At 46.4% G+C, this 27,938-nt stretch overlaps 7 protein-coding genes across 7 annotated transcripts; 4 read left to right on the top strand and 3 right to left on the bottom strand.

The window, feature by feature from the left end:
* Positions 1–97: 97 nt before the first annotated feature.
* Positions 98–6,480, bottom strand: TREMEDRAFT_65446 (uncharacterized protein; the record flags this gene model as incomplete). Its single annotated transcript, XM_007007556.1, has 30 exons — positions 98–328; positions 504–725; positions 849–968; positions 1,012–1,438; positions 1,488–1,489; positions 1,536–1,593; positions 1,636–1,727; positions 1,772–1,834; positions 1,882–1,974; positions 2,009–2,050; positions 2,094–2,152; positions 2,199–2,479; positions 2,535–2,803; positions 2,847–2,941; positions 2,985–3,555; positions 3,600–3,659; positions 3,706–3,717; positions 3,761–3,810; positions 3,853–3,953; positions 3,999–4,105; positions 4,126–4,157; positions 4,204–4,234; positions 4,280–4,377; positions 4,421–4,504; positions 4,548–5,050; positions 5,094–5,160; positions 5,203–5,311; positions 5,365–5,802; positions 5,845–6,373; positions 6,419–6,480. 30 exons carry the CDS (start codon positions 6,478–6,480, stop codon positions 98–100), a joined length of 4,908 nt encoding a protein of 1,635 aa, XP_007007618.1.
* A 368-nt stretch (positions 6,481–6,848) lies between these two features.
* On the top strand, positions 6,849–9,478 carry TREMEDRAFT_40885 (uncharacterized protein). Its single transcript, XM_007007460.1, has 6 exons — positions 6,849–7,353; positions 7,400–7,525; positions 7,656–7,862; positions 8,000–8,093; positions 8,212–8,840; positions 9,197–9,478. Exons 1-6 carry the CDS (start codon positions 6,946–6,948, stop codon positions 9,419–9,421), a joined length of 1,689 nt encoding a protein of 562 aa, XP_007007522.1. The 5' UTR covers positions 6,849–6,945; the 3' UTR covers positions 9,422–9,478.
* A 288-nt stretch (positions 9,479–9,766) lies between these two features.
* On the bottom strand, positions 9,767–12,729 carry TREMEDRAFT_34827 (uncharacterized protein; the record flags this gene model as incomplete). The annotated part of the gene is made up of 9 exons (XM_007007424.1): positions 9,767–9,978; positions 10,213–10,636; positions 10,800–11,062; positions 11,106–11,238; positions 11,334–11,417; positions 11,479–12,149; positions 12,198–12,328; positions 12,372–12,637; positions 12,682–12,729. 9 exons carry the CDS (start codon positions 12,727–12,729, stop codon positions 9,767–9,769), a joined length of 2,232 nt encoding a protein of 743 aa, XP_007007486.1.
* A 5,414-nt stretch (positions 12,730–18,143) lies between these two features.
* TREMEDRAFT_70139 (uncharacterized protein) lies at positions 18,144–20,751 on the top strand (the record flags this gene model as incomplete). Its single annotated transcript, XM_007007610.1, has 8 exons — positions 18,144–18,179; positions 18,324–18,478; positions 18,527–18,937; positions 18,994–19,590; positions 19,635–20,400; positions 20,444–20,563; positions 20,608–20,667; positions 20,710–20,751. 8 exons carry the CDS (start codon positions 18,144–18,146, stop codon positions 20,749–20,751), a joined length of 2,187 nt encoding a protein of 728 aa, XP_007007672.1.
* A 458-nt stretch (positions 20,752–21,209) lies between these two features.
* Positions 21,210–22,623, top strand: TREMEDRAFT_17674 (uncharacterized protein; the record flags this gene model as incomplete). Its single annotated transcript, XM_007007410.1, has 5 exons — positions 21,210–21,288; positions 21,593–21,694; positions 21,833–22,063; positions 22,238–22,361; positions 22,434–22,623. Coding segments are annotated over 5 exons (726 nt in total), but the record flags the coding sequence as incomplete, so codon positions are not given.
* Positions 22,624–22,700: 77 nt separating this feature from the next.
* TREMEDRAFT_70138 (uncharacterized protein) lies at positions 22,701–24,834 on the bottom strand (the record flags this gene model as incomplete). Its single annotated transcript, XM_007007609.1, has 7 exons — positions 22,701–22,868; positions 23,165–23,451; positions 23,576–23,651; positions 23,698–24,070; positions 24,164–24,292; positions 24,350–24,620; positions 24,753–24,834. The coding sequence occupies 7 exons, from the start codon at positions 24,832–24,834 to the stop codon at positions 22,701–22,703; spliced, it is 1,386 nt and encodes a 461-aa protein (XP_007007671.1).
* A 221-nt stretch (positions 24,835–25,055) lies between these two features.
* Positions 25,056–27,520, top strand: TREMEDRAFT_72384 (uncharacterized protein; the record flags this gene model as incomplete). Its single annotated transcript, XM_007007608.1, has 13 exons — positions 25,056–25,071; positions 25,117–25,223; positions 25,268–25,282; positions 25,324–25,351; positions 25,395–25,472; positions 25,517–25,649; positions 25,692–25,755; positions 25,809–26,072; positions 26,114–26,183; positions 26,263–26,695; positions 26,762–27,080; positions 27,144–27,335; positions 27,410–27,520. 13 exons carry the CDS (start codon positions 25,056–25,058, stop codon positions 27,518–27,520), a joined length of 1,830 nt encoding a protein of 609 aa, XP_007007670.1.
* Positions 27,521–27,938: the final 418 nt, after the last annotated feature.

The raw sequence follows: 27,938 nt of genomic DNA, 5'->3' as shown, positions 1-27,938 counted from the left end.
GAGAAACGTTCGTTCGCATGACACAGCAAGTAGCATGCAACAGATCTATGATAATTGAATTCAAATCTATGTATCATCACCAGCTTCATCTCCCCATTCACCCATCCATCGCTTGAACCAATTTAGCAAAATAACTATCCTTATTTCCTTTAAGGTTTTCCGGCGAATCATACTCCAACAACTTCCCTCCTCCCAAAACGAGTATCTTGTCATAGTCCATCACCGTCGACAAGCGATGAGCGACAGTGAGGACAGTGCAGGACTGTGGAAGAGATCGAATGGATTTTTGAATAAGAGCATCTGTTTCAAAATCGACCGATGCGGTGGCCTAGACGATTAGCGTTCTCTTCATACATGTCGACCCTTGTCCCACATAGTCAGACCACGGGAAATGAAAAGGAGGCCAGAGTATAGTCTCTTCGAATGACAGACGATGATGATGATGTGAAAGAAAAGTTTGTTTTGATTGAAGCATGAGAAAACAGAACTAAACCACCACTCACTTCATCCAGGATCAACACCTTGCTAGCCCTTACCAACGCTCTGGCAAGAGCTACCAATTGTCTCTGTCCTTGAGACAGATTTCCGCCACCAGCAGCGATAGGAGTATCCAAAGTCAACCTCTGTGGAGTCGCAGCCCCGCTTTCGGAATGTCGAGCTTGACCTAAACCAGAAGATTGCATAGCGTCGTTGAGCTCCGCATCATCATGTTCTCCAAATGGATCCTATCTGATCAGCCTCGCCGGTAGCATTGCTCCGGAAATCTTACGAGGTTGAAACGTAGACTGCCTGACAGTAATACCTTACACCATCAGTTCTACTCAGTAAAACAGAAAATGAAGACGGACTGGATCCTGAGGGATTATGGTGATGTTTGATCTTAAGGCATGTAAGTTGACGTTGGAAGTTTTGAGACCATCAATGACAACATCCCCAGACGTGGGAATCATTCGCAACAACGCCAGTGCCTATTCGGTCAGCTTGGACATTGGAACATGTGATCAAACTGACAAGGGTCGACTTGCCACTTCCTGTCCGACCGACTATACCAACTTTCTCTCCACTGGCAATCCGCACCTCTAATTTAGCCAGGACAATCGGTCCATCTTGGGAATACTTAGCCGATAGCTTATCTAGCACAATCTCCCCTGATGTTGGCCAAGCAGCTGGCGGTTGTTTAGATTCTTCCGATGATGGTTCTTGATCGATGACTAAGTAATCCTCCACTCTTTCAACTGAATTTCCTTGAACTTCTAATTCATTGACCATCCGGACCCACCAGAGGATCATTCCAGAGAAAGAAATAGCTTGGGATAAGGCAAAACCTGATGTGGAGGCATCCAAGTGTGGACCGTAGACCAAGAAAGCGGCGAGACCAGCAGCAAATAGACCACCCAACAGATCTATACGTATCGTCACCCATCGATTCAAGTTGTAACTGTATCACATTAGTTCCCTTCTTGTTCAGCGTCATAAGTGTGACGTACAACTACTGCATTAGCTATCCGGAATTTCAACCAATGTGATACACTTACTACTCTGGCCGTTCGGGTGTACTTGTCAGCTCGCCTTCTCGCCTCTGCGCGAAGTTTTCTATCGGTCAGTCTCGCTGAACGATTACCGCAATCAACTCACTCTTGAGCACCATAAGCACGGATAGAGACGATGCCCGAGACAGCAGCTGAGAAGTGAGAGAACAACGGGCTCTTGGCGTTGGACATTTCCCGCTATTGGCTTTAGCATGCACCCCCATGTGAGAGGACAGGCGGACCTTGACACTGAGCTGGCCATGGATATACAACTCGCCGATGATACCACCGATGACGCCGATGATCTGTTCACGTTAGGAATGGAGCAAGTATGTGTGCGACAGGGACTGACCACTGACGGAACAGAGAATAAGGGAACAAGGGAAATGACGACGGCGAGCTTGATCAGCATGGCCAGAGTAATGTCCATGACATCTCCGAAGATCTAGACGAATTAGCTACGGCTTCGCTGATCTTACAAGTCTCACATCGATAAATTGTCCATCTATCGCTTTCATATCCTTTTTCGTCAGCTGGAAGAAAACGCCTGATAGGAGGACAGACCTTGGTGAATCTCGAAATGATCCTTCCCACAGGCGTCGCATCTAAGAATCGCATATACGCTGGCATCTTCAGCTTGATTAGAAACGTCTTATGAGACTAACTGACCACCAAAGATCCTGTCCACAAGCTTGCGGTGGATGGTTCTTGAGGCTTTGATAGCTCCAACATAGTATAAGATAGCTCCGGCGGCCAAGGTAGCGATTCCCACGAGTACCCAGACGAAGTACAGTCCAAGCCAGAAGATTATGGATACTTGACGTGTATCTGTCACGTTGTCATACTCTTTTGCCCAACGACCTAACCACCAAGTCTGGAATGCGGACATTGCTTGACCTGAAGTGAGGAGGAAGATATAAGTCAGCCAGAAAACTGGTCCACCAAATGTACTGATTGTCAGGTCTGTGTTCTGGGCAGTCGTACATTTACGCGGAGGACACTCACCTGAAAAAGGATACCAAGGCTTTACGAGAGATTCGTCCTTCTCCCTTCTCTTCCGCCTGAACCAACTTGGATCCCACTTTCTTTTCCTCTGTCTTGGTCTCAGGTGGTGCAATTTCTTCAGCGATTTCTTCCACCTCTTCTTCACCCTCTTTTAGTTGTTCAATCTCTATCAATTGCTGATCGATAGGACCTTGGGTGCGAATGGTACCATCTCCGTTCAACGCTATCATATAGTCTGACATGGGTGCCGCAAGACCGATATGATGTGTCTTCTCGTAAGCCCGCTAAGAAGCTGAACGGAAAGAAACTCACTATGAGAAGCACGGTCCTCCCCTGCATCAATTCACCTTGGAACAGATGATCGATGATCCATCTCGAAGTCAAAGTGTCCAAAGCGGAGAAGATGTCTGATGCTCAGTTCGACACCACAAATTCAAGGGGAGAACCTACCATCAAGGAGAACGACAGCCGTTTTGGCGTATACGGCCCTGGCCAAGGTGACACGAGCTTTTTGGCCACCGGACAGGGTTATTCCCTTCTCACCAATTTCTGTTTGATCCCCATCGTCGAACAACTTCAGATCCGCTTCCAACGCGCAATCTCTCAACACTTTCTTGTACCTGAAATCCTCGTATGGTTCACCGAAAAGAATGTTATCTTTGATCGTCTCTGACAAGCACCAGCTTTCCTGAGCTGCGTAACTGACACCTCCCTCCCGAGGCAAATGGAAAAACCCCTCAATTCCGGGGATGAAGTGAAGTTCACCGATCAAAGCCTTGAGCAGGGAAGATTTGCCGCTGCCTGTGGGTCCAGTGATGAGGTTGACTTTGCCCTTGACAAAGGTCACATCGGGAATGGAAAGGCTGAATCCGGGAGTGACGTGACCTTCGGGGGTTCCCCAAGTGAATGAGGCGTTGTGAAATCTGATTAAGCCTTGCTCTTTCGCCTCGATCAAGGATGCTGGTTTGACAGTGGTGTCCTTGTAATTGGAATTAGTGGTGAATTCGTCGATCATCTCGCTCTGAAGTATCAGCTATCAATCGACCGCATAAAAGTCGAACTGACATTCAAGAGGAATTTATTGATCCGCTGTATAGACACATATCCGGTCACAAATTCGTTTATCTGGCATATCAGGGACGTGAGGCTTAGACCTCCACATATCACTGACCAAGTAGAAACACTGGCGATGTCAGCCAGAGCGAGGAGTTACTTGAAGCACTTACCATTCCCGTAGCACTCTTCAACAGCTCAAAAACGGTCATACTGGTGAACACTGACGATCAGCCTGTGCCAGAATATAGGTTCAATCACTCACCCGCTGCCGCGGTCAATTGCCTCTTCTGAACAGCTGTATAGAAAGTGAAAGTGACGGCCATGGTCAACACTGGAAGGATATTGTTCAGCAGGACTGTCGATCTGGAAATATGAGCGGACGACCATAAGTCAATGATGCGCACTGACAGAGTCATAAGTCGTCTTCGCCAAATGAGATCCAACTCAACTTCTCGTTTAGCTGAGATCCTCTCTTTCATCCGATCCTCCCAAGCAAACATCTTGACCATCCGTAGCTGCACGTCAGTTCAAGTACCTTTACGGTGCATCCACTTGCTGAGTTTATCGCTGAGAGAGTTAGCATCATGACGGACATGCCAACGAGATCACTCACCCTCTGTGATCGTGTCCACACGTGAGTCCGTCTACAAAGGTCAGCTATATCCAGTGGTGTGGACGGCACGACATACTGCCAGCATGCGCTGTTGTTGAAATTGCGCATTCCTCTTAGTGATTAAACCAGGCAGGGGCAGAGTGGCCACAAGGGTCATTATACCGATGATGGAACCTAGCACATTTAGCATGGTCAGCTTCTTGAAGTCCCGACTCACTCCAACTCAAAATCCGATATAACAGGACCACACTAAGAAGGATCTGCGTTGGAGTATATATGAAGACGAGGGCGAGATCCCGACCTGGGGACATCAGCTTTGTCTTGTCAGACAACGAGTGACTGACCATTCAGAACCGAGTCGACATCTGCGGCCATCAAAACGTTGATCTTCCCTGCGAGACCTTGGCCTTTGGACTTTTGAGCTTCGACGTCAGCTGCCTCTTTGGCGTTGGCGGCTGCAGTCTCCGCTTTCTTCCCTTTGTTAGAGTCTGAGGCACTGCCGATTTCTGTGGCGTCGATGGATTCCTCAGCGGTCGAGTTGGGGCCATTGCCGTTCTGCGAGCTTCCGGGGGTACCGGGAACGTCTTGCACTACACCTTCAATGGTGATGATCGGTGGTGAGCTCTGAATTTCCTCTGTCTTCTCTTCCGTCGTATCTTTCATCCGAAGTCGGAGGGCGTGATCGAAGAGGAGTTGAGTGAGGAGTGATTCTGCCCGCACCAAGCTCCGGGTGGTGAGCCAGATATACATCTGTATGAAGACCGAGTTGAAAGCCGGACCAACGACGAGAAGAGCGATCCAAACGAAAGGACGAATTGTGGCATTCTTCCCGTTCTTCTCAAGAAAGCTGAGCGGTGAGCCATACCCCAAAAACAAAGAGAATGACGAACTTGAGCAACTGATTAATGGCCACCGAACCTGCTAATTCCGTGACAGCTGCGAGAAATGCCATCAAACCTGAGTGTCAGCGACTGAGTGTCGAAGGGGGAGAAAACTCACATATTACCACTGTCTCCAATTTGAAAGTCTCAAGTAAGCTGAAGAACAAATGACGAGGTCTCTTTCCAATTCGTTTCCGGCGATACGGATCAAGCTTGTCCATGTGTTTCTGCAGGTCAAACACTGTTCAGTTGTCAAATGGACAGGGTCTAGAATACTCACGTCATACAAAAGCTTGGACCGATCACCGTCGGGCAACGGATGCAAAGCCTCGTAAGGTAGAGAAGGGGTTTTCCATGCTTTCCATACTAGGGAGGACATGTACTCGTGGAAGAGGAACGAGAGCCAAGGGGCAGTTTGTTCGGGAGCAACGTCGTCTGGAAGACTAGGATTTTCCGGGTCAGCGGGTACATATGTCCGAGGTCTAATCAGAGGAATGACCACCGCCACTACGGTCAACAGAGATATACGAGCCCATGTAATGGGGTTTTGCAAGTCGGACGGGGCGATATGATAGGTCAAAAGTGGCCAGAGATCCCGATAGGCATATAGCACAAATGCCAGAGCAAGAAGAGCATCAACATGAGCGATTACATGTCTTCTCAGAGGAGTTGCTGGACGAAGCGTGAGGAGGAGGAATGAAGCGATGAGGGTATAAGCCTGCAATGTCAGCAATGTAGTATAGTGGACATAAGGTCTCACATAGAAACCACAGACACCAAACTCTCCAAGCTCGAGGAGAGAGTATTCTCCCAAGATGAGCTTGTCATGGTGGTTTTTGTGCTTGTTCTTGTGCTTGTGCTTCTTCTTTTTCAGGATCTCGATGAAATTCACGGGCCCGTCGGCCTTCTCGGGCGTCTCGGCTTGAATGGCTGCATAGATGCTTAAACCGAGGAGTGCAGCCAGACAGAGGGTTCGTACTACCTCGAGGGCAAAGAGTATCGTCCCATACTCTCTGAGCGAGCGTATGTGAGCCTTGAAGTCAGAGAGAAGACCTTGAGACTCGGCGTATATGGGAGTTGGAGGCACCGGTTGATCATCTTCGACCTCGTCTTCCTCCTCTATAGCGTGATAAGGCTTGGCAAAGCGTTCCTGGAGAGGAAGAATAAGACGTTTGTGAGTGAAGCGATATATCCGGGGGAGGGTAGCGACGAGGATGAGGACGAGCAAGGAGAAGATAGCAAGGATGGGAAGAATGAGCAGGTTTTCTCGAAAGATGATGGATTGAGAGCTGAAACAGTGAGCTACGTCCAGAAAGTCCTGATGTTTTACTCACGATTTATCCCTGATCTTCTCTACTGTCACCAGGCCAGCTTTGAGCACGACTTGAGGATCCATGGTACTTGGTGACCGCAGGCCGAAGGTAGACCAGAGGTGCACGAGCCGGTGAAGGGGGGTGGCAGAGGGAAAGCCCGCAAGTCGAAGAGGACAGCCTGGAATCCCAGGAGCACGACCTGACAGGTATTCGGCCGTGATTTACAGTGAGTTCCCCTTTATTATAGTGGTCTCCGATATCGGTCACGGAATGAGTGAGTTGATTGGAGTGAGTGAGTGACCGTAGACCGATGAGTCATTGGAGGAAAGAACTTGTGCAGTGAGGCGGATATCACCGCCAAAGCCACGTGGACATCACGTGGTGAATTTCGACTTCAACATTCCCTCCTTGCCCTCCTTTAGCTCTGACCTCTTTACCTCTTTCTTTGCATGCTACCTACCTTGTATCGCTACACATCACCCACAGTCAGACTCAGAAAAGCTTTACAACTATCCCTTTCCTCTATTCGTAGCCAACGATACTTCACCATGTCTTCGGAACCCTCAATCGCCGACCGCATAGCAGCTTTGCAGGCTAAAATAAAATCTATCAAAATCGCAAAGCAAGATGCTTCCGCGGAGGTGGAAGAGATGAGACAGCTCAAAGCTCTCCTTCCCAAACCAGGAGAAGGGATTGAACCGTCTGGAGATACTGGAGGCTTCGTACTCAAAACTCCAAAAGGTACGGTCGACTTCAAACCTCAAGCAACGTTGTTACGGAAGAAAATCTTCTCAACACTCGAGACAATTTTCGTCAAATATGGAGCAAGCACCATTGATACGCCCGTGTTCGAGTTGAGAAAGATTCTGGCGGGGAAATATGGAGAAGATAGTAAACTCATTTATGATCTCGAGGATCAAGGCGGTGAATTGTGTTCATTACGATATGACCTTACTGTGAGTTGGGGGATCATTTCATGCACTGAACTAGACTTATGAAAAGGTCCCATTCGCAAGGTATTTGGCTATGAATGGAATTCTTTCGATGAAACGATATCACATTGGTAAGGTTTACAGGAGAGACCAACCTATCATGTCGAAAGGGCGCTTGAGGGAATTTTATCAATGTGTAAGTCACTGTCCTGTTCCATCCCCCCGTGCTTATCCCCGCCATCCATATGTGTATCCCATTCTTTTCTGAGATTGTACGGAATGACTCATACAAATGATGACACAAGTTCAGCTCGCTGACTAAACAGGATTTTGACATCGCTGGATCTTATGACCCCATGGTACCCGACGCAGAAATCCTCGGCATGTTATGTGAAGCATTATCGGCTCTCGATATCGGAGAGTTTACCGTCAAAGTCAACCACAGAAAGATTTTAGATGGAATATTCGAGCTCGCCGGTGTACCCGCTGCTCAGACTCGGTCCATCTCTTCTGCTGTTGACAAGCTTGACAAGGTGGGTGGAATCCTCTGTGTTACACGAATACTGCCATCCCTTTTGCCCCATTGCTCTTTTCGCATGCTCATACTTTCTCATCAGCATCGATGGAACTTTCACAGCTAGATCAGTTGAATCTTGAAAGCTGATGTCAGACTCCTTGGGCGGAAGTGAAAAGAGAAATGACTGTGGACAAGGGTCTCCCCGAATCCGTGGCTGACAAAATCGGCAAATACGTCGGACTGAAAGGTGCGTTCGTTGAGCAATTTTGTAATCCACCACAAAATATACACACGTTCCTCATCCTCTCCATCATCCCGCCAAAAAGATCACGAATAGTAAAACAGATCACTAAGCTCATCTCCAGGACCTGGTTTTAAGCTTTTGGAAAAACTCGAAGCCGACGCTACTCTCAATTCCATCTCATCCGTTCGAGCAGGTCTTAAAGACATGCGTCTACTATTCGGTTATCTAGAAGTTTACGGTGTCCTACCTTTAATTTCCTTTGACATGTCACTAGCTCGTGGTCTGGATTATTACACTGGAATCATATACGAAGCCATTCATGATGCATCCGCACCTCCTTCTCTATCGCCCGACCCAGCTGTTCCTCCTCTTTCCACAATCACCTCCACCGACCTGACTTCATCTAGTGGATCTACCACTTCTACACAAACGAAGCAAGTGGAAAAAGAGAAAAACGAAGATGGAGTGGATGAATCTGCTGTTGGAGTTGGGTCTATAGCCGGTGGAGGGAGATATGATAATCTTGTGGGAATGTTTGCAGAAGCAGCTGGAAATACAAGAGAACAAGTTCCTTGTGTAGGTGTGAGTTTAGGGGTGGAAAGGATTTACAGTATTTTAGAAATGCGTAGAAGAGGTAGGGAAGAGAAAGTGAGAGGGAAAGAAACTGAAGTTTTCATTCTAAGTTTGGGAGATGGGTTATTGAGAGAACGTATGAGTTTGGCTAAGAAATTGAGAGATGCGGGGATTAAGGTGCGTTAAATGGAGTTTTATCAAATCTTCAAATGCTTTCTTCCCATACACTTCACATCATTTCCTCCAAATAATCACTATTCCACTTTCATCCACGGATCACCTAACTTATCCACCATCTTCCAAAACCATTCTCACGTTTTCATTCCTACCAATGCATCTTCATGACCTTATGACAACCCTCACCTCAAACCTCTCAATCACTGTCTCATAATTTTCCGTACTCTTTAATCTACTCGTTTTCCCATAATGGATCTGGTCCACAAAATCGAGACATCGGACTTGTTTTTTCTTGGAGGTAGGTGGGGGAGGGAGTGGGGTTGGTTTGCAAAAGGAAATGTTTCGCTAACAAATAGACCGAATTCATGCTTAAAGCCAAACCCAAAACACCCGTTCAATGGAAGATGGCAGATGATGATCATGTCCCATTCGTAGCTATCGTCGCTCCTGCCGAACTGAAAAAAGGTACTGTACGGATTAAAGAACAAGTCGGAAGGGATGCAGCTGGGGATGATAAAGGGGAAGAGGTAGCGATGGAAGATGTTATACAGTATCTCAAAACTAAGTTGGGTAAGGCGTGATCTCTCAATATTTACCAACATTCAGAGATCTTCATGCATATATGTTTATCCCTGTGCACATTCAATCTCTTTGATACCACCACTCCTTGTCAAGTAGACGAGATCTACATAGCTTAAGTATTTCACTGTAGATGGACAAGCTCATGCTTGATGTATATCAAAAGTGTAATGTAGAATTGTCAATACAACTATATCTATTCATCTTCCTCTTCAGAAGTTTCATACTCTGGTATTATGTCTTTCCTCGGTGGTGCTCTGACAGGATGTATCACCTCTTCTTCCGATGTTCTATGAGATCAGCCATATGAGTCATGCGGTGAGACAATTTGCAAAACAAGGATCGACTCACGTCTCTTCTTCTGTTTCTTCTTCACTCTCCGTCTCACTATTGAGAAAAGCATCAAGATCTCTAAATTCATTTTTTTGATTCAATGATCCAGGTGCTGGTGATTCGACAGGAGTGAGGATAGATTTTTGGGTGGAGGATGTGGAATTATTGAGCATTGGGATTGGAGAAGGGGAAGGGGAGAGAGAGGGAATTGACATGATTGGTTTTTCTGATTCGGGTTCTTTGTCGCGCTGCATATCAGCATTCTCTCTTGTTCTTCTTCGGCCACTTCTGACACTATTTCGCCATATTCATTGACTCCACTATTCACGCCGACTCTGAGGTATACCTGAATTACCCCAATTGTGGTCGATATCTGATCTCAGACCTCATTCAGCGAGACTAGAAAGAAGATCATAAATGGAAGGTGAGAGATTGTTGTATATATAGATTAAAATGAAACCTACTTCTGAATCTCGTAAAGAAGAATCAGTAGGTTCATCAGTCCAATCAGGTATATTCTCATATCCCACTAATTTCTTCTTGGCTAAACTTGACAAACTTCCCACGTCATATTCTCCACTTTGGTCCTTATTTATTTCCACCTTGACCGTTCTTTGCCCCAGCACCACCACTTTCACTTGTTCTCTACGCAAGACCACTCCGGTCGTCTCCTCGTCTGACTCTGTAAGGGATGGAGACGAGTGAACGAAGACGCCTTTTAGGAGAGAATAAAGGAAACGAGAACGATCTCGAACGTCGTAGTCTTTGTCGAACCGCGCTAGTTGGAAAAGATACTGGGACATCGAGGTGAGTTGTGGGGTGGAAGGAGAGAGTACCAGGAGTTTAGTGGCCAGAGTGAGAATTTGGAGTTTGGCGATGCTTGACTATAATGTCAGTCCCTATCATGCACTCAAGGGACTCGGCATCACTTTTGACTCTCGTTTGCGGATCACTGCCCAGGTTGATACGGGTTGAAAGGAGACGAGGCGGTTTATTTGAAAGAAGGAGAGATATATGTGAGTGACGAATAGCAGATGGGACGCTCACTTCTAAGATAAACCCCTTGATGCCTTTTCGAAGAACATCAGGAGCCCAAGATGTCATGCCCTCCCAACCCAATCCCATAGAAGGTGAAACATCACTGGCGGAGTACTGACCTGCCAGCCAGAACACACTTGCTCGGGCGGCAGGATTGGTGATCCCATCTAGTTGTTTCACCAACCTTCCTACTAAAAGCTGAGGATCCGAGATACTTGTTTGAGCAAGGATGACAGACTTCAATACGATGACCGATTGTGCTACTAAGCTATCTATCTGTATCAGAGAGTGCACGGACAAATGGTAGAGACTGACCTCGTCGACTCTTGAGAAGACGCATGAGAATACTGAGACTCATAGATGAAACCTCAGGTTGAGTACGGACGCAATGACCTATAGCTTGGACCGCCTGGGAAGATATATTTTCGTTTGACGTGAGAGTGTAATGCTGGGGTAATCAGCCTGTTTTTTGACCATAAAAAATAAGCTCACTCGAAACTCCCGCATGAATACCTTTGCGTTCTCTGAAGAGAGGAGAGCAACCATGGCTCTGAGTTTGGCCGACTTCACCATGCTGGTATCGGATTCATGCAGATAGAAGCAAGTTTGATGAAGACTGAACAGCCACTATCGAGTCAGCATCCGATGTTTTTGGTTAGGATATCAAGATATCAAACGAGAAACTTACCGGTCTTTCTTCCACTATGATAGCTAGCGTTTCCCATGTCAGAGAAGCGATCTCCTCACCTCCGACGATAGAGAGATTGGTACTAGCCAACCTGAGCAAAGGTAAAACTATCAATTCTTGACCGATAACATCATGTCCGGCAGGAGCCAGATGATAATACGCCATAGCCGTGGCCAGTACCACCGCCGCATTTCTCGATTGGAACAGAGGTCGAATACAGTCCAGGAACATTGCCAAGTCCACATCTAACCCTTCAAATTCGTCGTCGTCTTCTTCTTCATCACCCATCATCTTTTCCTTGGGTAGTTTCGTCGATGGGCGGACAGCACCTGCCATATCTGGTTTTTCCAACATGACCCTAGCGTATCTCGTCAACACGTTCAGAGCTACCACTTGACCCCATTCATCAGCATCTACCACTAATCGACAGATATGACGGTAATACGGATGCAGAAGGTCGAGTCGATCTGGACACATCTCTGAGAATGCAGTGAGTGATGCACCCAATGTGAGGGGCGACGGAGAGGACAGTAGAGTTTGTAAAAGGGCAATAAGTTGAGGAAGGGAAGAATGGTCCATTTCGTATACTTTGGCAAGACCACCTGCGACGGTCTTGCGAACCCAAGGATTTCGATCTGTCACAAGTTTCTTCAGTCCCAGCATCACGATACCTGTTCATTAGCTTCATTAACTTCCTATCTTCTTCAATCCTGACTGACCTTGAATGACTGGAACTCGGATCGAAGTGAGAACACGTAGTGACATGGACCTAATCAATGGTGAAGGGTCGGAAAGGTCTTTTTGGAAAGTATTGACCGATAACAACAGAAGATCAGAATTGGTAGAAGCACTTTGACATCAGCTCTGAGTCCAAGAGGCGGTGGAGAGCTTACAAACGTAAAAGGTAGATATAGACCAACTTCCTGATCTCTATGCTGGGCGCGACGACGTTCTTGACCACCTGAGCGAAGAAAGGTTCCATATCTCTTCCCTTGGACATCCCCGCAATGATCCGTTTCATGCCCTCCAGTCTCTCGCGTTCCTGTCTACTATCTAAGAGCTTTGAGATCTCACTGATCTTGTCGTCAGAAGCGTCAAAGTAGACGGCGGTGGAAGAACCGGCACCCCCTGCCAAGAGGGAAATGTCCCTGGTGGTTTCCTGTCGATCAGCTGAGCCTATACAGGATGTTCTGGATAACTCACATGGAAGTTTTCCCTTATCCTCTGGGATAAACGGTTCAAGGCGGCCATCTCGTGTATGCAACACTCAGTGACTGGGCAGCGAGCGAGAGAGATACTTACGAGCAAGTTAGTAGGCTAGAGCAGAGTGGGGATTGTTGGGTGATGATGGAATGCATAAAGAGAGAGAGGAAGCGGTAGCTAAGTTTCTACGGAACTAAATTGACCTATCGCCGATACGACGTTATCTCCGATACCTTCGACACTCCCCTCGAGAGGTCAATCCACCTTCTCACCATCAAAACCCCTTTCTTCACTATCTTCTATGTCTTCTTCACTGTTTGGATACCTTTGGTGTGTTCAAGTCGGAGAAAGACTGTCTGGATGTGATGGGTTGTTCCGGAGAGAGGTTTAGTGAAGATATCTGCTCTCTGCTTACTTGTATGAATGTATTCTAACTGAATATCCTTACTCTCCACTCTTTCTCGTACTAAATGATGTTTGATATCAATATGTTTTGTTCTTGCATGCGTGATTGGGTTGCCGGAGAACTTGATGGCACTCTGATTATCGACGTGCATTACTGTAGGACTAGAGACAAGACTCCCCTGTCCGATTTCTCGAAGAAGAGTTCGGAGCCAGAGAATTTCTTGAGTAGCTTCAGCATACGCGACATATTCAGCTTCCATCGAAGATGTTGAGACCGTAGTTTGTCTGCGAGAAGACCAGCTGATAGGAGAGCCGTGGAGGTACATGACATAGCCAGTCGTGGACTTGCGTGTATCTTTACATCCACCCCAATCAGAATCGACATAACATTGAAGGTTACGAGGAGATTTGGCTCCACCAAGGGTAAGACCAATGTCTCGGGAATGAGAGAGATAGGAGATGAGTCGTAGACCCATTTGCCAATGGACATCTTGAGGATCAGAGCTATAACGTCCTAAGAAGGACGCAGCATAAGAGATGTCTGGTCTCGTACAACTAGAAAGCCAGAGGATTGATCCTACTAGTTCTTGATAATTGCGTTGAGAAGTTGGTTTGGTACTTTCTTTCGGTGATTCTGTAGGAAGAGGAGCACGACGAGCTGAGGATGGGTTGAAGTCAGGGAAACGGGAGATAAGTTTGTCGATGTAACCACCTTGGGTGATCCATAGCTTGCGATTCTTTCTATCCCGTTGAACTTTCATACCCAGGATATGCTGGATTGGACCAAGCTTGCTGATTATCCATTTTTCTCCTAGTCTGTCAAGTACCGAATTGATATCTGCCGTAGATTGTGAAGCAATGATGAGATCATCAACATACACTAGCATCATTATTGCTGGGGAGCCATTGGAGTTGAATAGCGTGTAAAGACCCCAGTCTGAATTTGATCTCTTGAAACCCATTTCAGAGAGAACATCACCGAGTGCTTGCCACCAAGCTCGACCGGATTGTTTGAGTCCGTAGATGGTCTTGTGGAGGCGAAGAGCATTGTACTTGGGTTTACTTGTTGTTACACCATCAGGAATTTCGAGGTAAAGTTCTACATCGAGTTTTCCATTAAGATATGCACCTTCTACGTCTGCTTGATGAACTTCTAAGTCGTGGACGGCAGCAAGGGTAAGGAGGATTCGTAGAGAAGTGTGACGGCTGACAGGAGCAAAGGTTTCGAGATAATCAATTCCTTGTTGTTGAGAATATCCCTTAGCAACTAGTCTTGCTTTGTATTTTACGATTTCACCGTCTGCATTTGTTTTTCGGTTGAAAACCCATTTACTTCCTACTGTCTTCCTTCCTGCTGGAAGTTTGACTTCTGACCATGTTCCTTTTCCTTGAAGGTTATCTATCTCTTTTTGGACGGCTGTCCACCACTCTTTATTGTCTGGAAGTGTCATAGCTTCTCCAAGAGACGTAGGATTATTGTGGTTGGATGAGACAAAGAGGAGGAATTCGGAATTATTGAGGTGATCAGTGTCTTGCTCGTAATCAATGGCTGTGAGTAATCTTGAGCTTCGACGAGTACCTTCTCTTGGTGGAGGACGAGAAGGATGTAGAGATGGTGCTGGAGAGGTTTGTGGTGCTGATTCCTGAGGAGGAATGGGAGTACCTTGACGTAAACGCTCCCCTGTCTCGCTTCCCCTCTGTTCAACAGTTGGTGGTACTACTGGTTGAACAGGAGATGGGAGTGTAAGACGGATGGTGAGAGGTTGTTTTGGCTCTGCAGGGACTGCAGGTGTTGGAACTGAAGCCGTAACAGTTGGTGTAGGATTAGGAGCAGTGGGAGGAGTTGGTTTTGGTCTTGCAACTTCTCGTGGAGGAGCAGATGGGATAGGAACCATGAGAGGTGTGTTTATATCCATTCCCGTAGCTGTTCTTATGTCTCTTGAGATTTGAGTGGTACCAGTATTTTCAAAACGTACGACATATCCACTTGTATCTGAGACTTGTCCTAAAATCCTTGCCAGTTGAGCTTTAGGAGTACCCAACTGTGATTTATCTCGAATTTCATATGGAAGAAAAGCGTAGCATAATTCTCCAAATTCTCTTATTGATTCGAGATTGGTCTGACGACCAGTAATTGTTGTCCATGCCGATTTTCCATTACCACCTATTGTTGTTTTATTTAGGATGGTACAGGCGTAGATAGCAGCGTAGTCCCAATACGCATGACCTAGGGGAGTTTGATCAAGCATGGCTGATATCATCTCTTTGATAGTTCGATTAAACCGTTCGATAACTCCAGCATGTTCGTGAACATAGCGTGGTGTTTGTTGATGAATGATACCGGTTGATTCATACCAAGCTTTAGCTATGTTGCTATCAAACTCTGATCCCCTGTCAGATCGAACAATCTTGACTTTGATTCCTAATTGGCGTTCAAGTCGTATGATGAAAGCTTTGAGTTGATCAAAAGCTGCTGATTTTGTTCGAATTGGGACAGCACATTTGACTTTGGACCAATCGGCAACTATACCAAGGAAATATGAATTTCCTTCCTGTGAGGGTAGTACTGGACCGGCTAGATCTACGTGGACAATTTCTCCTTCTTCAGTTCCCCTTTCACTATGACCAGGTTTAGATAGAACTGTAGCTTTTTGACGTTGACAAGTATCACAATCTGATAGTTTGAATTCATCAGACTTGAGAGTTTCGTAATTTGGCCAGTCTTTAGCTAATTCAAGGATTTTGTCCGGATGAATGTGTCCTAGACGGCAATGTTCTTGAAAGAGAGGAGATTGTACACGTGTGACAGCGTTGATAGACAGAGGAGTGGAAGTGGAAGAAGTTGTAGATCCTTGAGTGATGTTGACCCATGGAAGTACGCCCTTTCGGTGTATGTGGAGCACATATCTGCTGTATGAGAGCTTCAGATTCTTTAAATCCACGTTCCATCCTTGCTTTGTAAGCTGTCCTTCTGAGAGAATGTTCAAACCCGTATCTGGCATGAGATGTACGTCATTGAGGAAGAGTTTCTGACCATCAAGAGTGGGAATACGTAGTTTGCCAACTTGATTTGCTGTTATTGTACGACCTGTCTTGGCTAGTTGAAATATTCTAGGCCTTGAGAGAGTAATCAGGTCGGTCAGAAGACGTGGGTTTGAAACAATGTGGTGAGTAGCACCAGTGTCGAGAAGAAAGGTAAGTGGCTTGGCAGCCGTGAGTGGAGACAAGAGGTATTCGGCAGAAATTGCAGAAACAGAACCGAAGATCTCCGGAGAGGAGGATCTTGCTATATTATTTATTGTCCCTTTCTCTTTCAACTTCTTTGCCGCCTCCAAGAGTTGAGCCTTCGAAGGATCTCCCCTTTCTTTCCCATTACAGTCCTTCTCCTCATGACCCCTATAACCACACCATCCACACTTCAAATTCATATTCCTCTTCCCCTTTCCCCCGTTTCCTTTTGGTTTCTCCTTTCCCGTACTAGTTTTTCCTTTCCCCTTTCCACCATTTCCCCTTGGGGGTTTGATGGCGTCCTTGTTGGCAACAACAGAATTGACGGATCTGACAGCATTGACAGAAGCTTGAAGTTGTTGACGAAGACGGCGGGAGTCGGCAATAGAACGATAGGCAGTGAGGAGATGTTCCCAGTTACGTTGTTCTGGGGCACGAAGATCCCATTGCATACAGAATGGTTGAAGATCTTCACCAAAAGTGAGAAGGAAACGCTCGGTACGATCTTCATTTGAAAGTGTCGAACCTGCTCCAATAGCTTCGGCAATGAGTCCAGTATAGGTTTCGAGGTGTTGGACCATTTGTTCATGAGAAGCATTTTCGGGGAGCTTGAGCAGAGCAATGCGTTGATTAAGATCATTACGACGAGAAGTAGTCTGAACTTGGTGGGTAGATGAGATACGTAACCAAATGTCGTGAGCAGACCAGAGATTTTCGACGTCTGAAGCAATGCCGGGAGAGATGGAGAGAATGATGAAAGATCGAGCAATACGTTCCTGTTTTGCCCAATTGTCCCATGTGTTCTTCTGAGCAACAGTAAGAGCAGTTCCATTTGTGGAATTTGTCGCATCAGGAGGGACTAGGCCGGCGTATTGACCAGGGGGATGGATGATATCCGTATGACCAGGAATAGCAGGGTCTATAAAAGCACGATGTGGTTCAAGTTCGTAACCAAGAAGGTTGTTGAGAGCATTCTTGCTGAGAAGATATGCTTGAAGAGCACGTCGCCAACGGATAAAGGTTTCGGTACCCGTGAGGGTAGGGACAAGTTTGTTGAGGGAAGAGAGTTCATCGGACATTGTAAAGCGTGATGTCAGCGTTGTTTTATGACAAGGAATAGACTCTCAAGAAAGACTTATCGTGCACTAGGTGAAATCACCGTCCAGTAATTCCACCACCGGGTTGGACCGGATTTCCGTCTACCGAACAAGCCAGTAGGTATGCGTCTCGCAGAGACGTCTACACTGCAGCAAGCTGACAGCTGTGGTTGTGGTAGTGGGGAAATGAGCGTGATTAGGAATTGACTTGGTAGATTGTGACGGGGGACACTAGGTCGTACCGTGTGGAATTATGGTAATGATACGGAGTATCCTATATACTACAAAATACTTGACAGAAGTGTTGTATAGTACTGAAGAAGGTAGGGGTGACTTTAGATTAAGACGTGAAATGGAGTAGATTAACCAGGAGACGTGAAAGTCGTGTTGGTAAAATGATGGATCTGAGTAGTTGCAGCACGACGCGCTTTTGACGTACTCAAGTGTCCGTGAGGTGTGATGAGGATAGAGAGGGAGCGTGAAGTGCTGTCTGCTATCTAAGAGGACCTCTATCTACTATCTCGTGATCTATCGAAAGCCGGACTGTGTCCAAAAATGGCTTTTGTCGCTCCCTGTGGAGGGATGTAGAGGTTGATGCTATTCCGACTGTTAATCTGTTGGGTGATGATGGAATGCATAAAGAGAGAGAGGAAGCGGTAGCTAAGTTTCTACGGAACTAAATTGACCTATCGCCGATACGACGTTATCTCCGATACCTTCGACAGGGATGGGATGGACGGGATCAATTCTTTCCGCCGGAAGTTAACTGTAAGTACTTCTCACCGAAACTGCCCTCGATCTTGTTCGTCATTCTCTATACCCTCCTCGAATATCAATACTGGTATGACTCAGGTAGCAGTTGACATTGTGAGCTTCTCGAAGCTACACAGGAGCGAGGTAGCTCACACATAGCGTCGAACTTTCCCTCGGACAGATGAGGTCGTCGTGTCTTACATCGCCGGACTGGTCGAGGATGAAGACGAAGAAGTGGAAGACATCGTAGAGATGACTCGTGGGATGTTGCAAGGTGGACCTTCTTCTCAAGACTCGTCTTCTCTAGATGACTTGTGAGTCTATGAATCTTCTGCTTGTCCATTTCTGAAACTAACAATTAGCATGGGTCGACTCATTTCCTACCTCGAATCTCAGTCATCTAAACGAGTTAGAAAGTCCACCACAGCGACCAAACTGGATAAAACCATTCACATGCGATCTCAAGCCATGTCAGCTACCATAGCTCTTAGCGGTAAAGTCGATCTGGAACACAATCAAAAAGGTCAAGCATCCCGAGTGGACCTCGCAAAGCTGGCTAAAGCGGAAGCGAAGCTCAAGGCCAAAATCGAGAAACGATCCAGGAGAGATCTGTATCAAGGATCCAAGCTCATGGAAATGCACCAGAAACAACAGACATACGAGGAGATGTTCATGAAAGTCAATCCTCTAGACCTCACCGGTGCAGCCAAGAGCAAGTCAAAAGATATACATCTGACAAACATCGATGTATCATTTGCCAATAATCGTATTCTGTGAGTTGGCCACTTTCTCGATCAGGTCAGATCAACAGGAAGTAGCTAACTGTCAGATCTGGTGCAAGTCTGACCATGGCACATGGGAGAAGATACGGTATCATTGGTCGTAATGGTGTGGGAAAATCAACTCTACTTCGACACCTCGCCCTGAGGGAAGTGCCCATCCCCACACATATCTCAGTCTTATATGTCGAGCAGGAGATTATTGGAGATGATACCACCGCTTTGGAATCCGTACTGCAAGCCGATGTGTGGAGACATAAACTCATGACGGAGGAGAAAGAGCTCAATGCTCAACTTGAGGTACTGGAGAAGGCTACGGCGGATGGAGATGCGGGGAATGACACCGAGAAGGACGATCTTGCTGGGCGACTTGGAGATGTTCAGAAGAAATTGATTGAGATGGAAGCTGAGACAGGACCAGCGAGAGCGTCCCTTCTCCTCGCTGGTCTTGGGTTCTCCGAGGTAGATCAAAAGATGCCGACCAGGTCCTTCTCTGGTGGATGGAGAATGCGACTGGCTTTAGCTAGAGCCCTTTTCGTCAAACCAGATTTGCTCATGTTGGATGAACCTTCGAACATGTTGGATCTTAATGCTATCGCATGGCTTGAAGATTATCTTCAAACTTGGCAAGGTACAATTCTCGTCGTGTAAGTGTTTTTTTCCTCTGATTTACTTCCATGCTAAGTATCAGATCTCATGACCGCGCTTTCCTAGATTCCGTCGCCACCGACATCGTCCATCAACATTCTCAACGTCTCGATTACTACAAAGGAAACTTCTCCCAATTTTACGCAACGAAAACTGAACGTGCCAAAGCCCAAAGGAAGGAATACGAAGCTCAACTTCAATACCGACAACATCTTCAAGCGTATATCGATAGATGGAGATATAATGCCAACCGTGCTCCACAAGCTCAAGCGAGGATCAAGATCCTGGAGAAATTACCTGAACTTGAACCTCCCGAACAAGAAGATAGCGAGAGTTTCAAATTCCCTGATCCTGAGAAGATATCTCCCCCATTACTACAATTGGACGAAGTTACGTTCGGATACACACCTGATAGGATCCTTCTTCGTGGTGTCAACATTGATGTTGGTCTCGATAGTCGAATAGCCGTTATTGGACCTAACGGAGCTGGGAAATCGACTCTGATCAAACTTCTCACTCAGGATCTACAACCCTCATCAGGTCGGGCGACTCATAACAATCGTTGTCGTATCGCCTATTTTACCCAACATCACGTGGATCAATTAGACGTCAATATGACCTCGGTGCAGTTTTTGCAATCGAAATTCCCAGGTAAAACGGAACAGGAATATAGAAGTCATTTAGGTTCGTTCGGTATCACAGGTCTTACAGGGTTGCAGAAAATCGGTACTCTATCCGGTGGTCAGAAGAGTAGAGTAGCATTCGCTGTTTTGAGTATGCAAAGACCTCATATCTTGTTATTGGACGAGGTGAATGCTTTTCTCATGGTATGTGGATAAGCTAACTGGGTAGCCGAGTAATCATTTGGATATGGAAGGTATCGACGCCCTGATCGAAGCTGTCGCAAAGTTCCAAGGAGGTGTGATTAGTATTTCTCACGACGAGAGATTCATCACTAGTACTTCGAATCAGGTAACGTTTTCTCTATCTTGTAACGACTCGCGCTAAATGTTCAGCTATGGGTTTGCGCGGATGGAAAGGTCAGCAAGTTTATGGGTGATGTGACGGCTTACAAGGTGGGTAACTCTCTTCATTCAGTGACTATTTTGACTTTGCAGGAACTCATCGTCGATAATCTCCGTAAGGACAGGCCGACGTGAGCTCAGAGAGCAGGTACACCATTGAGCTTACGTATGCTGGGCCAAGGGCTATGTATGCTTCTGGAGAGTACGAGTATATTACTCGAGTAGTTACTCTACTTTGAGGGACTTGTACGGCGGAAGCAAAAGTTCGATGCATTTCGTGTCCAATCTCGTCTGACCTTGCCTTTTACCATACAAAATGTCACTTTGAAAGCTTCATGTTGGCCTATCATAGGTCTCGTCCAATCCAATCGTGCAGACTAGCTCGCAGATATATCTCGTCAGAAGTCAAACGAGATCTCATTCGTCAATTATGTCAAAATCCCGAATTGTCAGAATCAGACGCCAAGGACGAGTTAAGATGGATATTACAATCCCTCGGTACTCGATGGTCCGATACATCAACTAACTCAGATTTGTTTTCACATGATTCATCTAATTCGATTCAGGTGAATGCTGGAGATTTGGATAAGGAGAAGGAGAAGGAGAAGGAAAGAGTTTTGAGTAAGTTGGTATCACGTCGTGCGGAAGGTGAACCATTGCAATATATTTTAGGTATGTTCGTTCTTCACTACCCCATTTAGACCACTCATCTCACATTTTTTTAACTGAAAGATGATAAACCTTTCTCTTTTGTTTTCAAGATAGATGTCTGAATCTTTCTGCTCATCATTCATCCTGTATCTTTCTTCCATCTTTCTACTTGACATTCATCCCTGACTTATCTTTCCTTTCCTTGGGCTCGTCGACCATCTTGTATATACTTCTCTTTCGCTCGTATAGCTTCTAAGGTCGCCTTCACTTTTCTAAGCTTAGTCTCCATGCCGACCAGTGAATATGATCAGCGACTGATCATTAGGAAATACAGATTTCGGTCCTTTAACCCTTCTATGTCGTCCACCCACCCTCATACCCAGACCGGAAACCGCACACATTTTCACAGAATTCGCAACTAGACTTCGTCCTTCCTTCTTGCTCCCAAATCCGATCCGATCCGACAACCAGAAGCTTTCTCACAGTCCCAATACTTCAAAACAAGTACTAGCTGAAAGGGACGGGGAAAGAATCGGGAGAACGGTAAGCTTAGGACGGGGGAGAGATAGACCTTTGAGAATTCTGGACTTATGTACGGGTTCAGGTTGTATATCTTTCTTACTAGCTTGGGAACTATCAAATCTATCTCCTTCCAAGACTTCTCAAAACATTCGACCAAAATCTATCTCTTCCCTCCAAGCCGACTTTCATCCCTCGCACGAACTTGATATGTTGCACGGAAGGAAACGAGTGAGGATATATGAAGATATTGAGAAAACAATACCCACAGATGGTGGTGGAATCAGAAGGAGTGAAGTCGAGATATGGGGATACGACATGTCTCTTTCTGCATTACGACTCGCTGAAGATAATCTCTCTTCACCTCAATTTATAAATTTCAGAATAAAAATCCCGATACGTTTCAAGCGAGGAAACATCTTTGATCTTGATTTTGCACAAAGGGTGATAGAAGAAATCGGTGGGAAGGTAGATGTGATAGTTTCGAACCCACCTTATCTCTCTCAAGAAGAATATGACCATCTTCCTAGGTCTGTGAAAGGGTACGAAGATCCATTAGCTCTTTTGGGTGATGCGTCATTGTCTGTGGGAAAGTCATCGTGTTGGACAGAAGACGGTTCTTCGGAGAAGAAAGAAATGAAGGAAAGAGATGGATTGGCGTTTTATAATAGAATAAAGGAATTACTTCCTGATTTACTTTCGATAACATTTCATGGTCCGAGGGTAGGGTTGGAGATAGGACATGGTCAGGGAGAATTGGTGAGAGGTATCTTTGAAGAAAAAGGGTGGAAAACGGAATTGGTCAAAGATCAATGGGATCAAGATAGAATGATCATCGTTCATCATCGTGATGCATAGACATTGTCGTATTGGGAGATGACGCTCAGACATGTGTATGAGATTTGAGAAAGAGTTCAGTTTGATTTGACTTTGTTTGGAGGAGATGTGGATAGGGCGAGTTGACGTGATGAGAGATAAACCCCGATAAGGGATAAAGAGAGAAGTGTGTATGCTGTGGAAGGACCAAGAGTCCAGTAGATGGAGGAAGCTAGTAGGGGACCTATGGCTCGGCCTAGTTGTCCCTATTTGTCAGCGATTGCAACTCGTCGATCGTCTAAGCCTTTGCGACTGATGGGGTCACGGGAGACTGTCACGGATGGGTGATGGTTGTCAAGATGAACATCTCAGTTGGCACCGAAACACTCTCGAAGCGTTGAAAAATTTCGCTCCCGTGTTCATTTCAAGCAAAAGAGATGAAGCACTCGAAAGTGCGAGAGAGGCAGAATGCTTGTGAAGCAACATGAAGGAGGGGGAACAAGTAAGATAAGAGGGATACGGGAAGCAGGTGATTTTTGGCAAAAAAAGAGAAACACCTCACCTTAGATCTAAACCTACCCAATGCTCGTCCCCTTTGTAACTCCTTTTCTCCCTGTCCTTCTTCATCACAACAAGCAGCGGCAGCGGCAGTGAGACCGGTGACCACAGTAGCACTTGTATAAGCTAGACATGTCGCTCCTGCGTACAACACCACAGTAGCTGCCGGACCACTGTGACGGATATGAGGTAGAAAAGCTAATAATCCCAGTCCGGTGAAACATGAAGCAATGCCATAAGAAGACAATTTGACTTCTCCCAGTCTCGCCAAAGAAGGTCTGACATGACGAGCTTGAAGCATTGCAGCGAGAATTCCGATGTCGATTCATCAGCTCTTTCGACTTTATCTCGGAATGACCTCAACTTGAGAAGTTGGGTGATGTCAAGATGAAGAGGAGGGCGAAGTAAGACTTACATGATAACAATCTTCCATTCTCTGCGTTGCTAGCTGAGAATAAATCATATGTTAAGAACGTCAAGGTGAATTCAGCCTGTGATTAATTACTAAACGATCAGACCTGGGAACATCTCACTCACACCAGAAAAGAAGAGTAGAAAGAGACCATGTAATCTCCCAAGAGCTTTCAATCTTTTCAACCTGTGAGTTACGCTTTCAACGGGTTTGGAAGTGTCCGATGGTTTGTTCGTGGGATTATCCCTTCTCCAAGTTTTCGTCTCTGGTAATTTAAATGCGAGATATGTTGTCTCTAACAATAATAAACCTAAAGAGATGGCAGCGGGCGTAGCATAGATATTCCATGAATCGGTTTTTGTCGCCAGAGGTATAGGACGTGAAGCGAAATAGGCTCCGAGAGAAGGACCGAGAGTAAAGCAAATTGAGAAAGCTATTCCGACCAATGCTAATGATTTCGAACGAGTAGAAGAGGTTGTGACGTCGGAGATGATTGCTCTGTCTTGTCAGCATTTACCTCTGCCTCACTTGCTTCCAACAGATAATCACAGATTGGGAACTTCGAAGGACGGTTGATGAAGAGAAACATACGTGCTCAATTGAACATTCCCCTCGCTCAATCCGCCAACCAGACGAGACAAGAGGAAAGTTGAAAAAGAAGTAGATCTGAGCCAGATGATTGCTGAGAGTAAATTTCCAAGCATAGTGGCTAGAAGAACCCTCTTGCGTCCATAACGATCCGAAACCATAAATCAGCTCAAAGGCTGATCGACTGACGGCTGAGACTTACGAGCACCAAGCCAAGGACTTATGATACATTGACATAGACTGAACAAACTTCCCATCGCTCCTCCAAGTAGCACCACATCCCAATTTCTGTGTGAGGTGACTTGATTTGACAGAGTTGAGCTTGAGAGGGAGAGCAGAGAAGCTCTCCACGTGCTAGACAGATGGAGTAGCTTGGAAAGAAGGGCAGATGCATCGTGAGATTCTCTTTGAAGATACCAGGCGATCAGTCGGGGGAATAAGGGAAGAGGCAGGGTGAAAGCTAGATGTCAATTCAAGAACTACAGACAGAGAAGGAAGAGAGATATCAGGAGGCGTGCCACGAGTGGTTCACCCATGACAATGGAATGGGAAGGGAAGAGATCGAGACGATGTGATTGCTGTTCACACTCACCCAAGAGGTCCAGAACGAGGGAGAAGAACACTGTCCTGACCACAGCTTTGGACGCTATCTCATGATTTGAGTGTTCACTCATGCTTGTATCATGGACCGAGCAGTACTCGTACAAGTTTCGATGTCATGTTGACGACGGAGGCATACAGTAAGTAGCTTTTGGGGCAAAAGAACAGCGGCCGAAGAGTGATCGCGCTCGGACCCGAGAGACACGTGGAAGCCATGATGTTATCACGTGACTCGGAACTGGGCCAATTCCACCCCGTCGTCATGACCAGTCAGTGCTTTTTTCAACAACGCAACATGGCCTATCAAGCAGGTAAGATCCAAGACTGATCAAGAGCAGGATAGAGATGACGATTAGGACCTGTGTACCCTTGTAACCCTTACACCGCTCGTTCGGAGAGCACAAAGCTAGCTGTTGACCCCAAGGGCGAGAAGCTGGTATACACCAACGGCAGGTGTGTGGTGGTGAGTCGTCTCAGACCTTCACAGCGTCTTGGCTGACAGTCCAGATCAGAGACCTCAACGTAGGTATTCATCTGTGGCGTATGTCTTGCTGAACTTCTAGCATACAAATCTATCTCACGTCTACACCCGTGAGTCCGGCAGTGGGATGCAAGCTTTGGGCTGATGAGATAGAACACACTCAAACGGCTACGGTAGCTCGAATCAGTCCTTCGGGATACTATTGTGCCAGTGCGGACATTGGAGGAAGTGGTAAGCTCTCACCGTTCTATTGTAGAGGCCAATTGACAAATTAGTGCGTATATGGGATGTCACTCAACCGGAGAATGTGCTCAAGCTGGCCGCTCGTCCATTAGGGGGTAAAATAAACGATCTCGCTTGGGACGGGGAGAGTAAGCGTATAGTTGTAGGTGGTGAGGGGAAAGACAAGTAAGATCTCATACCTGATAAGTAAAAATGCTGAACGATCAGATTCGGAGCCGCTTTCTTGATCGACTCTGGCTCCTCGTGTGGGGAAATCACTGGGCATTCCAAGGCGAGTCAAGCTTTTCGCTCATCTCACATGTTGCACTTGACTGATATATGAAGCCCATCAATGCAGTCTCTATCAGACATCAAAGGCCATTCCGAGCTGTTTCTGGATCAGACGACACCTCGGTCATCCTCCATACTGGCGCGCCATTCAAATATGACAAAATCCTCTCTTCACACAACCGTTTTGTCCGCGATGTTGCGTTTTCACCAAATGGAAACTCCTTCGCTTCTGTCGCATCCGACGGGCGGCTGCTCTTTTACGAGGGACAGTCGGGAGAGAGTCAAGGGAGTGTAGGGAATGAAGGAGGTAGTAGTCTGGTCAGTCAATTGGTCAACCCGCACAAAGAGCTAATCGTCAGATGGCCTGTTCTTGGAGTCCAGACTCGGACAAGATCGCCACAGCTGGCGCTGACGGTGTCGTGACCATATGTGAGTTATTTGCTAATACATATCATGATGATGGAGTTACATACTGCAATCACACTGAGGTCCAACATGCTGATTTCAGGGAATGTGGAGACTCAGAAATCCTCGCAGACTTACTCTGTCGGGACAGACGTTTTCTCCCAGCAAAACGGGGTTGTGTACGCCTCGAACGCCACCGTAGTCTCTTTATCTCTCTCTGGAGTTTTAACAATCTTCGATACCCGTGAATCGTCCGGTGCCAAGTGGCGGAGTCTTCATGGTCCCACTAAAGCGGTCACCGCCTCAACTATCACGGCCTCATCCGAGAAAGAAAAGACCTTCTACGCCGGCTCTTTTGATGGTTCTATCAAGCGATTCTCCGTTGGCTCGGGATATGGTGACGAGCAAGGGGCGTGTAGCCCTGTCGAGGGTGCAGGTCATGGTGCGAGAGTAGCAGCGATGAGTTCTGAAACCGGCAAAATCTGGACGACAGGATGGGACGATAAAGTGACGTGCATCGAAGATCAGAAGTTCTCGTGAGTGGCATAAATCTCTTTTCATTGTTACAAATCTTCGGATCAAGGGATGACATTGATGACCAGCTCAACCTCCTTGTCTACCAAAGCTCAGCCAGCAGGTCTAGCTGCTACACCGAATGGTGTATATGTGGCCTCTGCAGCAGGTCTGGAGATTCATCCCACCGGCCATGCGACCTCAGTGCACGCTGGTGCGACTACCGCTGTAGCTGCCTATCCAGGACCCAACGGGGACCTTGTGGCCTTCGGCTCCGAAAGTAAGAAGGTTGTCCTCGCTTCCATAACAGATGGAGCGGTGAAAGTGCAAGCCGAGTTCGAAGACAATAAAGGGGAAATCTTGAGTTTGGCGTTCTCCAAAGACGGTACACTACTCGCTGCTGGTGACGTGAGTGCTTCAAACCGTTCAAAGCTTAGCAGAGATGCTTGCTGTACCGTGCTGATTTGATAGACGAAAGGACGAATAATACTCGTCGACGTAGTCAATAAAACAGTAGTAGTGGGAAGTAAATGGACGTTTCATACGGGTCGTGTCACTTCACTCGAGTTCTCCGAAGACGGGAAGCGACTGGTTTCTGGTGGACTGGATGAAGCGATCTACGTGTGGGAAGTTGAGAAACCTCCAAAGAACCTCGCGATGAAGGTGAGTTACTTTTTCATTTATCTCTTTCACACTCGAAATGAATGAAGAGAAGTACGGACGTCGCTAATGTATAGAACTCTCACCCCGGTGGGGTGAGCGGTGTTTCATGGCTCGAGGGAAATAGTAAGCTCGTTAGTAGTGGACAGGACGGCTGTGTGAGAACATGGATTATCCCCAGGGCTTAGGAAGGATGGAAGGACATAACGTCATGATCGTACGTTGATCATCGTCTTCTATTTGTATCTATCTACTACCCAAAGGGGAAGGATGACGCGTGCGAAATGAAAATAACACTTAGATATGTCATGGTGTGGGAAATAGAGGAAGTTGAATTTTGACTGATCCTTCCTTTCATTCCCTTACTTACTTCTTCTTGACGTCTGGTCATCCGCGCTCGGAGGTGGAGGACGCCAGATAGCACGTTTCTCACGCGTCCTTCTCCATATCCTCTTGATCTTCCCTCACGTCTTTGACACTCTGTCATACTATTGACTCTTCTTCCATCTCATCATTATCGGTACTTCTTGCTACTCACTCGTGCATCAACTAACTACCTATGTGCCCAGACGGATGTTATGACTCTGAGTCCACTCTGAACTCGAA

This window comes from Tremella mesenterica (assembly GCF_000271645.1).
Source record: "Tremella mesenterica DSM 1558 unplaced genomic scaffold TREMEscaffold_14, whole genome shotgun sequence".
Taxonomy (NCBI): Eukaryota; Fungi; Basidiomycota; class Tremellomycetes; order Tremellales; family Tremellaceae; genus Tremella; species Tremella mesenterica.
This window is presented reverse-complemented; position numbering and strand designations above follow the sequence as displayed.

What these genes read in the sequence shown, in the direction of transcription:
- TREMEDRAFT_40885 (XM_007007460.1), top strand. Translation starts at nt 6,946, where the DNA reads ATGTCTTCGGAACCCTCAATCGCCGACCGCATAGCAGCTTTGCAGGCT. An exon ending in CATTACGATATGACCTTACT is followed by an intron (nt 7,354 to 7,399) that starts GTGAGTTGGGGG and finishes ACTTATGAAAAG; the next exon opens with GTCCCATTCGCAAGGTATTT. An exon ending in CTGTTGACAAGCTTGACAAG is followed by an intron (nt 7,863 to 7,999) that starts GTGGGTGGAATC and finishes AGCTGATGTCAG; the next exon opens with ACTCCTTGGGCGGAAGTGAA.